This window comes from Diabrotica undecimpunctata, chromosome 8 (genome assembly GCF_040954645.1).
Source record: "Diabrotica undecimpunctata isolate CICGRU chromosome 8, icDiaUnde3, whole genome shotgun sequence".
In the NCBI taxonomy this organism is placed as follows: Eukaryota; Metazoa; Arthropoda; class Insecta; order Coleoptera; family Chrysomelidae; genus Diabrotica; species Diabrotica undecimpunctata.
Window position 1 is genome coordinate 138987542 of NC_092810.1, and position 12089 is coordinate 138999630.

The following is a 12089-nucleotide window of genomic DNA, read 5'->3' on the forward strand; positions in this document are numbered from 1 at the left end:
CGAGAAGCTGCTACGTTTGGTCTATATATAAATGAAAGCAAAACAAAATATATGGAGTGCACAAAATCGAATGAACATGAGAATCTGAAGGTAGACAACCATACCTACAAATATGCCTCCACTTTTCCCTACCTAGGCTCAATAATAAATGATAACAACAACATCAGTCAAGAAATACAAGCACGGATTCTTAGCGGTAATAAGTGCTTTTATGCATACAAAGACTTAATGAAAAGTAAGTTACTGAATCGTGAGTCTAAGCTGAGAATCTACAAAACAGTAATTAGACCAGTGGTCACATATGGATGTGAAACGTGGACCCTCTCAACCACTGATGAAAATCAACTGAGAATATTTGAGCGCAAAATACTAAGGAAGATATTTGGACCAACCCAATGCAGCGATGGTTCGTGGAGAATTAAAATGAATCACGAGCTGGATGAACTAATGCAGAGCGCAGATATTGTCAGATTTGTAAAGTCACAAAGACTAAACTGGCTTGGTCACCTAGAAAGAATGCCAGATAATCGAGCTGTAAAAGTAGTCCAGAGATGGAAGCCCCAAGGAAACAGAACAAGAGGAAGGCCCCGTAAAAGATGGATAGACGACGTAGAGAGGGATCTTAAAACCATGAACATCAGGCAGTGGCGAAGGAAAGTATCCGACAGGGCGGAATGGAAGAACATTGTTAAGCAGGCCAAGACTCACAAAGGGTTGTAGCGCCATTAGAAGAAGAAGAAGAATAAAGGTTTAATAATTACAATAATCGTACACAAAAGGATATCCCAAACTATTTATTAAAGATTATTTATTGACACATACAAAAAACTGACATTACGAACGTGCAACTCTCCAATTATGTCACGACTTATGCGCAATATCTTATCTTCTTAATCATAGTATCATGGTTTTTAGTGTGCAAAAGCGTTTATAGCTAAATATTTAGTTTCTGTTTCTGCTTAGTTTAGTCAATTCTCTAGTTATTTTTAGTTTGCAAAAGCGTTTATAGCTCAATATTTAGTTTCATGCATTTTATACTTTAGTCAATTCAAGTTTAGTTGTTCTTAGTTAATATTTAGTTTAAGTATTGTTTAACGAGACGTTTAAATTTTTACTAACACAGAATGGTACGTACTGTAGCCGATAAAGTAGCAGCTGTGTTAATAATTGGTGAACGTGGAAATAATTTCCATACAGCGGAAAGTATTTTTAATGAGAGGTATCCCGATTGCCCTACATCGAGAGCTTATTTGAGGAAGTTTCTTCGGAAGTTTAAACAAACGGGTAGTGTTTAAGATGTCAAACGATCTGGTCGACCAACAATTAGTGATGACAAAAAAATTGACATAATTTCAGAAATGGTAGTGAATCCTACTTCTTCCACAGACCAAGTTGCATCTATCTATGGAATCAGTCAAAAGACAGTATACCGAGTGTTGGCTAAAAACAAATTTCGTTCATACAAATTAAAAATTGTACACCAACTTTCAGATGATGACTCCGACCGAAGACTAGAATTCTGTGAAGTCCAATAAAATTAACCAACAGCCCGATTACATAAAAACAATTTGTTTTAGTGACGAAAGTACTTTTTCTCTCAATGGAAATGTTAACACACACAATGTGAGGTATTGGAGTGATACAAATCCTTACGTATTTCGTGAAACGCATACTCAATTTCCAAAAAAAAAAATAAATGATTGGGCAGGTATTTTGGGAAACCACATAGTTGGGCCTGTTTTTCTCAATACTAACTTAAACGGTGAAGTGTATCTGGCGATGTTACAAAATGCAATTGAACCATTAATACTTGAAATTCTGGAGGATAATCCAGATGAATTCGGCAACTTGGAAATAACATTTCAACAAGATGGTGCCCCTGCACACCATTATGGTGCAGTAAGACGTTACCTAGATGAGGAATATCGTGGTAGATGGATTGGACGACGAGGTACGATAGAATGGCCAGCTCGATCACCTGACCTCACACCATTAGATTTTTTTCTGTGGGGATACTTGAAATCTAAAATTTACGCTACAGCAACCGACAATATTGACATTTTGAAACAACGAATTGTTGAAGAATGTAAGGCAATTTCCCTATGACACATTTGAACGAGTACGGCAAGAGTTTAGAAATAGGATGCATTACTGTCAGGAAGTAGATGGAGCACATTTTGAACGCTTACTCCAAGAACTGGTTGTTCAATATTTATTAATTAAATGAGAAGCTACAATTTTAATATTTATTTAATTTATTCATTAAAATGAGCTTAAACTCAAAAGAAAATTATTATGACTGAATAGGTATTTTCAATACCTTTCAAACGAGGTATCACTTGCCATAAGGTCCCATTTAAAACTATCTGCCACAGTGGCGCTGTAACGTCATCTGTCACTATTACGTCACCTGTTATGATTAGTTGAGAAGTCTACGTCTGTTTACTACCTCCCTCCAAATTTCACTATTATAACAATAACCGTTCAAAAGATACGAGGGGAGGAACGGACTGTTGACCAGCACTGTATATATTTATATTAATACATCAATCATCAAATTACTTATTAAGTGATTAATGTTTCCCATCGAAATACATTAAAAGTGAACTATTGTGATAATGCTACAATACGAATACAGAAATTGAAAAACTGATTATTTAAAGGACAATATTTTGTAAACTTTTCCGCGGTTCGCTTCATCTGTAGAAACATTTGTTGACTTAAACTTAAAGGAGTTTTGTTTGGTGTTCACGATTTGGTTTATATTTGACGTAATAGATTAATGGTCTAGTCATATATCGATGGCTACGAAATAATATTATTTTATATTATTATTAGATAGAGTTTTAGTGTGGTAAATTACTGTTTTTGTTCTCACTGTAACTAAATAGTTAATCTTCTTTTTAGGAATCGAATTGGGAGCTAAATTTGTATCACTAAATACACTTCTCGAAGACAGTGACTTCGTTATAGTCATCGTACCTTTAACAACAGAAACACACCATATGTGTAATGAAGAATTTTTTTCAAAAATGAAGAAGACTGCAGTATTTATTAATATTAGTAGAGGGGAAGTAGTTGACCAACCAGCATTAATAAATGCACTTAAGAGGCACACTATTTTTGCTGCTGGTCTAGATGTTATGACTCCTGAACCATTACCATCAAACCATGAGCTACTAACATTGCCAAATGTCGGTAAGTTCAATACAAGGAACGGTTTTTGTTTAAATATAAAGTTTCTTCTAAATGTAATGACTGTATTTATCCCTGGCAGGGAAAGTTAAAAAAAATTTCAATCTCTCCTAATTTTGTTGCTTAATCTAAAATTAGAGCTGGATCTTAGTCTCAGTGAGTATTTGTTTTTGGTTATCGTATTCATATAGGAAATTGTTCATTGTTTCTACTAATAGATGATTTGTTTCAATCAATACAATACGATCCAATTTCAAAGATTAACGATATGAATCTACATTTCTATTTTTAATATTGGTGACAAACTAAGATTAAGTTAACGATGTGGTTGAAATCTCGATAACCTAGTAATAGAAAGAGATCCTTTACGAAAACAGCTCTTCACATTCTCGAACAGAGGGTGGAGTATGTTCTGGAATACCAAAGAATGCAGCAAAAAAGTGCCACACTGAAACTAAACTAGGTATTATATCATATAGATAATATGAAAATCCAATTTATTTTCTTTTATTATTAAACGTAGGTGGTTTGATTCTATTTTACTTATAGTTACTTCATTTTTAGTTTTAATGCCGCATTTGGGGAGTGCTACAAACGAAACCAGACAATCGATGTCTACTTTAACAGCCCAAAATATTTTAAGAGGTCTTGCAGGAGAAGAAATGTTAACACCTGTGGTATAAATATTTGTTTAACGTGTTTTTAATAAAATAATTACAAATCAAGCTTTTTATTAATTTAATCCACAAAACACAACTTATTGGTTTTTGGTTTTATTGTATGTTCTTTTGGATGGATGATATGTATAATTTTCTAGTGTTAGTTATAAGATTACAATACATTTATTATTATTAAAATTTTTAGTTGATTAGTACTTCACCTTAATTTTAGATTTTAATAAACATAATCCAAGTCAAAACTGCCTTTAGTACTATTCGGTGTGTGCAAGTACTTGGAGGGGATACGAGAAATCTTGCAACGTTGTTAGCATATTTCATAAGTAGTTATTGAAGAAAATGGGATTTCGCAAATGATTTGTTATAAATTGTAAAAATACAACAAAAAATAGTAAATTCAAGTTCTATTTGTGTCCAACTTCTAAGCACAAATTAATGCTAAAAGAGAAAAGTGGATTTATATCATAATAAAGCAGAAGAAAGTAACATAAACCAAATGCTGCAATTTTACGCCCGATTTCGTAATAACTTTCCAGTGAACAATAAATTAAAGTTCACTTTAAAGTGTAAATTTTAGTAATAATCATGTTGGTTCAAGTTTGTTTACAATTTTGTTTTCAAATAGGACAGGAAAAGAATTACTTATATAAACCAATATGTTGGTTATGCAACTTAGTCTAAAATGAACATTAGTTAAAGTGTACGTTATTGCAAATAAAGTGCACTTTATATGCAATTATAAATTGTATTTTACGGTGGATATGATTTCAATTGGAATCCTACACCTTCTCACTTAATCTGCAGTGCTCATTTTATTGGAGATGAAAAGAAATAAAGTGAGTAAGCCCTAATTATGTACCAACAATATTGTTATCAAAATTGAAGTATAAATTGATTCAAAATGCATCTGCAAATAGACATGAGAGTTGCAAAAAGCGTTGTCCACAAAAAATATCACCATTAATTATAGATAATAAGCCCATCACTTCTGTGAATGAAGTGCATTTGAAGAATTTGGAGTCAGAAATAACAGCCAATTTAATGAGTGAAAATGAGTGTGATATGATACAAGCTGAGTCAGTAGCTGGTACGGGTGGCAGTAAAAGTGACCAAGCATGCCAAGTTGATATTTTTGTTCGTTGTGATAGTGTTGAAACAATTCTGTGTTGTAATAGATTTATTTTTTGACCTAATTCTTGCGAAGCAGAAACTAAAACTGAAATTAGTGTACCACAAACTGAATTAAAAATAAATAGCAAAAAATTTTTTATAAAAAATGTGGTTCACCACCAAAAGTTCTTGTGGATACAGCTGTTGGACATGATTTTCCATACAATGGATTTAATGGTGATGAAATTCGTTTCGAAGGGACTGTTGTTGTGTGCGATGTAATGCTCGAGGATTTAACTTTAACTTCAACTATTTCAAGCTGCAGACTAGGTAATAGGTTCTCTAATAGACAATTGCACAGGCCTTCTCTAGTGATATTACTTCAGTTATAATTCAGGTAAAATACCTATAGACATTACCATCAGTAGAGTTCACATACCTAATTACAAACGTTAATCGTTTGTTGTTGAGTTCAGAATTATGACATAATTGGCATTTTCGACAATGCGTGTTATACATTACTAATAGTTCGACTAAAATAATGATCTCAATTTGAAAATGCTGCCCGAAGTAGTGTCTTCTTTTTCTTGACTGGCTTTATAACTCGAGCTTAACAGAACTCGTTACAATTCAAGGTTGACAACTCGTCAGCAGAATTCCCTGAGACCCAATCTCTCTAAAACCCAAGTCTGCGCTGTCCATCTTCGCGCAAAGGAAGCCAAGTGAAAAGTCCAAATTGCGTGGAATAGTAATACATTAAAACACGCAAACCAACCTATATATCTTGGAGTAACTCTGGACAGGTCCCTCATCTACAGACAACATTGTATAAAAACGAGAGGGAAAGTAACAACTAGCAACAGCATACTCAGAAAGCTAACGGGAAGTAAATGGGGTGCACGTCCTGGCGTTTTAATAACAACGGCACAGGCACTGTTTTTCTCAACTGCTGAATATGCGTGCTCCGTTTGGGGCAGATCTGCCTACACCAAACAAGTTAATACTGCGCTAAATGAGACATGCAGGATAGTAACGGGGTGCATGAAACCAACGCCACTCTCAAATAAAGAGCACATAGAGAAAATTAAACAGACCGCGGACGAGCGGCATGCCGTATACAAATCTCGGACACCACGAAAGGACGAAAATCCAAGAAAAGCTTCCTTGGAATAGTGCAGGATGAATTGCCTGAGTATTTTCCTCTTCCCCAGGTTCAATGGACCGGCCAGTCCCTAGACTTTAAAACGTGGAAAACTACGAATAGGATAAGAACGGGAGTCGCTCTAGTATAATCAAACATGGCAAAATAGGGAAAAATAGACCAAGATTATGTGAACTATGACTGTGGAGAAACACAGAATATGGAACATCTTAATGCAGAAACCGTCCTCATCGATGTACCTCCGAAGATTTATGGCTCGCCAACAAAGATGGAACCGACGTAGCCCGATACTGGGCCGAAATTTTATGAATGACATGTCCAGACACGATAAAGTAAAAGTAGGTAAGTACAACTCGAGGTGAGACTTCGCCGCATTTACTATAGCCCTCCATCTTCTACGATCTTGTGGTTCCATTTCCCATTGTTGTACCCCAATCCTAGATAAATCAGCTTCAAGATCATCCTTCCATCTTTTTCTGGGACGGCCCACTGATCTTCTAGTAGGGTCGAATTCAGTTTTTGTTATCTTTACATTAACTGACATTATTAAGGTGTTCTGAATTAATTTGATTATAGTTCAGAATTAATTGGATTAAGTTTGATCAATATCTCCACTGCCTTTAAAAAATTACCAGTATCTCCATGATAGAACTTCTTATTAGTGCCTCTTAACGCGAAATTTCGACTCGATAAAAATTATATTACAGTAATTAGTCTTTCCATGATGGCGCGTAACCTGTTTCTCTCGATTGTAAAAATTTTGTTGTTCAGCGTCAATTGTACAATTTTTCTTCCAACCTCATCAATAATTAACACCACGTTCTAATATAATTTTCCGTCGACCGTCCATTTATGATTAATTTTAACACCCTCAAAATCATTGATTAATGACCCCTAGTAATGAATGATTTTCTATTAATGAACGATTTCATTATAGGCAATACAACATACATTGCTTGTATAAATTAATTTAACCACATTTAACGATCTGTGATTGGCAGTTACCTGTGGTGTAGGCAACCAAACATACCTATTTATATTCCCACTAAAAAATTATTTAAAATGAAGTAGCCGCTGTGTGTACTGTCTGTCATTGTATGTCATTATTTATCGTTAAGTAAATAAAAATTTAAACTAAGATATTTTTATTTCTGAAAAGTACGGTCGACGGAAAAGTTTTGTAACGAACTCGTAAATTAAAATGGCGATTAACAATCTCGAACATTAACGCACTCCCTTCGCTCGCGCGTTAATATATCTCAATTGTTAATCGCCCTTATTAATACACTTGTTGGTTAAATAACTATTACGTGTTTTAGAGTATTTTCGTAATTATTAAGGTAGTCCGAATAATACCAATAAGCAAAGTCAGCACTTACAACTTGTGTTGAACTACCTACCGTGACGTCATGAATAAGCCGATGACAGTATCACTGATAAGCAGAAAAAACCTTTAAATCTTGCCGAGAATTTTAATATCAAATGAGGAATGTGTGTAAAGACAATAATAGACCGATACAGATTGCACTACACTATAATTTCTTAAACTATGCTATCGAAAAATAGGGCTTTTGATTTGTCAGTAACTATTTAAAATTAAGCATATTTACTCGACATATGATAAGTAGTTTTATTTTGAGAAATGCTTGAAAAATTTTGGTTAATTAATACAATTACGAATGGAACGGTCTATGCTGGGAGTGACGTTGCGGGACCGAATAAGAAACGAAGATCTGCGAAGAAGGACGAGTATTGCTGATGTGGGTTGGAACCCTACTTCAAATTGTGTTCCAAAGCTCTAAAAATCTATACATTGTATGTTTTAATCTAGTAAAGAAAGTACAATATTTCTTAGAACACTGCCAATTAGATAAAAAAGCGGGTTAGAGGAAGATAACAAAATCCTTTTAGTGGCAATAGTTTCGAAAATCATAAGTAAGATAGGTATTATATAAATAAGTTGTAATAATATAACAATACACTAAGCAATTAACATATACACTCTAATAACTTTAATTTCGCGGATATAAATTTTAATCTTATGAGTAAAACGTGTTTGTCAATTGTGAGATTTAAATATTGCATGGTTAAAATGATTACTGTGATAAAAACATATAATAAGAATTTACATTTATGCCCTGTTTTATTATTTCACGTTAGAAAATATTGTTCAGGCGATTAAACGCATAAAATTATTTCCATAATAATTTTTAATCTAGTAAAATAAATAATCCTAAATAAAATTATTTTTAGAAATTTCTAATTTTCTTAAGAGACGTAGGGACCACAGTTTTTATTTTGATTTTTCTTATTTACCACCTCTCTCAGTTCTTTTATTCTTTTGACATTTATTTCATCCATTGATATGTTTTTTCTTTTTTGCAAACCAAAAACCTGGATAGCACATTTTTTCAAGAACGTCTTTCAAACTGGTGAAATTTCAAGGAACTGCCTAATGACCATTCATATATTTATATTTTAATATTATATATAATATATAATAAAAACCTTATCGAAAGATATGAAAATGACAGTCCAAAGCAGACGTGAAAATCAGGTTAAACTTAATCAGCTAACATATACCAGTATAAAGGGGAAACAGAATCAAAAATTTTAAGGAATTGGTCTATTATTACACAGAAAATGACAGAAAACATACAATATTAACTGCATTTCTGCAAGTTATTTAAGACTGAACAAGAGATACCATCTGAAAAGAATCCGCAGGTATACGCCCCCACCAGCAGCGTTTACGAAGATGAACTTATATGAATTATTCTATGGGGAAATTGACAAAGCAAAATAGCAGAAACTGGTATATTAAAATTTGATAATGGGAGATCTTTACGACAAACTCGGAAAGACAAAACGAATAACAAGAAGTGGTAATCGGAGATTTTGGAAACGGAGTAAGAAACGAAAGAGGTCAAAAGTCAATTAAGTTTATGTTGCAACATAAACTATATGCAATGAACACTTTTTTAAGAAGAATCAGAACAGGAAATGACCGTGTGTTGGTCCAGATATAACTAAAAGTAAATATGATTATATGGTGAATGTAACTGTACTTAGTAACGTATCAGTAAAAAGCGATTACAGACCAGTAAGAGCCAGAGTAACGATAAACATAAAGCAGCCAGAAGCATATAAATAAAAAATATAATCGCAACTTTACAGAGTAATAATCCCAAACCTATAATCCCAGTACTCTACTCAAAGTAACGTCGATAACAATAAATTAATACATACAATACAATAACATACAATATAAAAAACGGACAATCCCAATTTTATAAGAAAAATGACACCAAAAGCGAAAACATTAGCAAAGATACAAAAGCTTTACTTTTACCCATTACAGTGTTAGAAGTAAGTAAGGTGATGGACTCGTTATTAGGGTAATAGAAGCACGAGAAAAAATTCCACAAAAATCTGGAACTGAAACAATGCAGTGATAGTCTTGTTTCACAAAAAAGTTTAATTACTAAATTACACAATTATAGACCAATCAGGCGTTTGACACACCTGTACAAACTCTTTATGAAGATCTTTAAGAAGAAACTATCACCTAAACTTGATTTTTATCAGACCAAATAACAGGCAGGTTTCAGGACAGTATATGGCACTAATGAAAATTTGCATATTAAAAATATATTACTTAATTGAAAAATACATCAAGTAAAACATACCATTTGTCGATTACGAGAAGGCTTTTAATTCTAGGTATAGGGTTTGAAATAGTACTATAGTCTGACAAATATTAAATAAAACTATAAATCACAAATCACTCATCGTAAGTGGTCAAAAGTAGCCGAAATCACGTGTTTATCATGCATTCTCGGAAAGTTTGAATTCGATCATTGGCGGCACGTAAGAAAATATGTTTCCTTGCTAATCACTTTACATTGTACCAATAGAATATTATATTTCTACTAATAATAATTCAGAACGATATTCAATTATTTAGTCTTTCAATAGAAAGAGTGCTAGCAACCACAGATGCTTTTTTGGTTTGTATGTATATATTGTCTAACATGGCAAAACGTGTTTATTTGGAAGAAGATATACATCGAGTCATGCATGACATGAATCATATTGTCACAAATACACAATTATAGAGATTTGAAGTTTATGTCTGAGAAAAATTGAATTCTCTTGACTGTCAAATAACCGAAAAGTCTATTTAGTAATGGAATTAATCAACGTCCTGAAATTAGGTCGAAAATTGTTTACACTTCAAAATACAGACACAACAGCTGAATTAGCAGATTACCGCAACTACACAACGAAGCAAATATTTTCATTTTAAAAGCGTCAATAAAAAACTAAAAATTTCGTCAAAGGAAAAACCGGAAACAAAGTAAACGTTTAACTTGCATGGTATGGAACTTTACAGAAGGGATCAAGATAAATGGTGAAAGTATAAATAACATCCGTTATGCTGACGATACAGTCATTATCGCTGAAAGTGAGACAGACCTGCAGACGTTACTAAACACAATTTGTGATACTGGGGAACAGTCTGGTTTAACAATAAACATAAAGGAAACAAAAACCATGATTATCAGTAAGAGGGGCAAAGTCATTACAAGGATCCAGATAAAAAATGAAGATATTGATCAAGTGGACAAAATGAAATACTTGGGAGTCTGGATTACGGAAGATCTGAAACCGAAATCAGAAATGTGGTCAAGAATAGAGCAATCAAGAGCAGCCTTTTTAAAGATAAGGAAATTTTTGAGTAACCTAAGACTCAATCTGCAAATCCGATATCGGATGGTGAAATGTTATATCCCCTCTATTCTTCTTTATGGTGTCGAAGCCAGGAATGTTGACTTAATGAGAAAACTGGAAGCTTTTGAGATGTGGCTTTTTAGGAGAATTTTGAAGATACCATGGACTGATCATATTATAAACGAAATGGTGTTGCACAGAATGAGAAGAGACAGAGAACTTTTGACCACCATTAAGAGGCGAAAGACAGCATGTTTGGGGCACATACTTAGAAATGATAAGTACGAGTCGTTGCAGCTGATTATGAAGGGTAAAATCGAAGGAAAAAGGGGTCCTGGTAGACGAAAAATATCATGGCTGAAAAGCATTCGCGACTGGACCGGGTTAAACACACAGACGCTTTTAAGAAAAGCAGAAAATAGAGACGAATTTGCAATGGTTATAGCCAACCTTCATTAGTGGAGACGGCACTAGAAGAAGAAGGTATGGAACAGGAATGATATCACAGCTCAATAAAATAAACAAATTCGGTGCTTGAGAAATAACGAATTTTAAATATTTTTGATCCTCTGATTTCAAAAGTGATTTTTTTCCTAGTAGTTATTTTTTAATCGATGGTATAATTTTACCTTCGCTAACAAAGGCACCCGAAAACCACCAGAGGGGCTTACAGTAAATATGATGGATCATTCTATTATAGACTTAAGACAGCAATCCAATATAACAAAGATACGCACAAGAAAAGGAGCAAATGCGGGTTCTGATCATTATTAAATCAAAAGTAGTGTAAATGCCAACATTTTAAATATGTAAAAAGGAAAAAGGTTTTAAACATGAACAATACTATGTAGAAGGACTTAAAAATACAAACAAAACTAGAGAATATAAACAAAATATAAAGAAGCCGCTAAAGAATTACTAGGCATAAAAGGTAAACAAAGAAGAACAAATATGAATGACTGTTTTGACGAAGAATATCATATTATAATAGAGAGAGAAAATAGAGCATATTTACTGATGCAACAATAGTACAGAACCCGACAAGCAGAGGAGGCATATGAATAACTACGCAAGGAAAAAAAGAAAATCCACCGCAGCAAGAAGAAAGAAACTATGAACAAAGAACTTCAAGAACTACAAGATCTAAGTAAGCCAAAATAGACGAGAAAATTTTATCAGAAACTGAACAAAAGCAAAAAGGAATTCAAACA

At 33.4% G+C, this 12089-nt stretch overlaps 1 protein-coding gene across 9 annotated transcripts in view; it reads left to right on the plus strand.

Moving 5' to 3' along the window:
* Positions 1 to 3920, plus strand: part of LOC140448099 (glyoxylate reductase/hydroxypyruvate reductase-like) — a 33694-nt gene extending 29774 nt beyond the window's left edge. For all 9 annotated transcript variants that reach the window (XM_072541164.1, XM_072541161.1, XM_072541158.1 and 6 more), the window contains 2 exons: positions 2908 to 3198; positions 3760 to 3920. In XM_072541164.1, coding sequence (XP_072397265.1) covers positions 2908 to 3198; positions 3760 to 3878 — 410 coding nt within the window. In that variant the 3' untranslated portion in view covers positions 3879 to 3920. The remainder of the gene's footprint in view (positions 1 to 2907; positions 3199 to 3759) is intronic.
* Positions 3921 to 12089: the final 8169 nt, after the last annotated feature.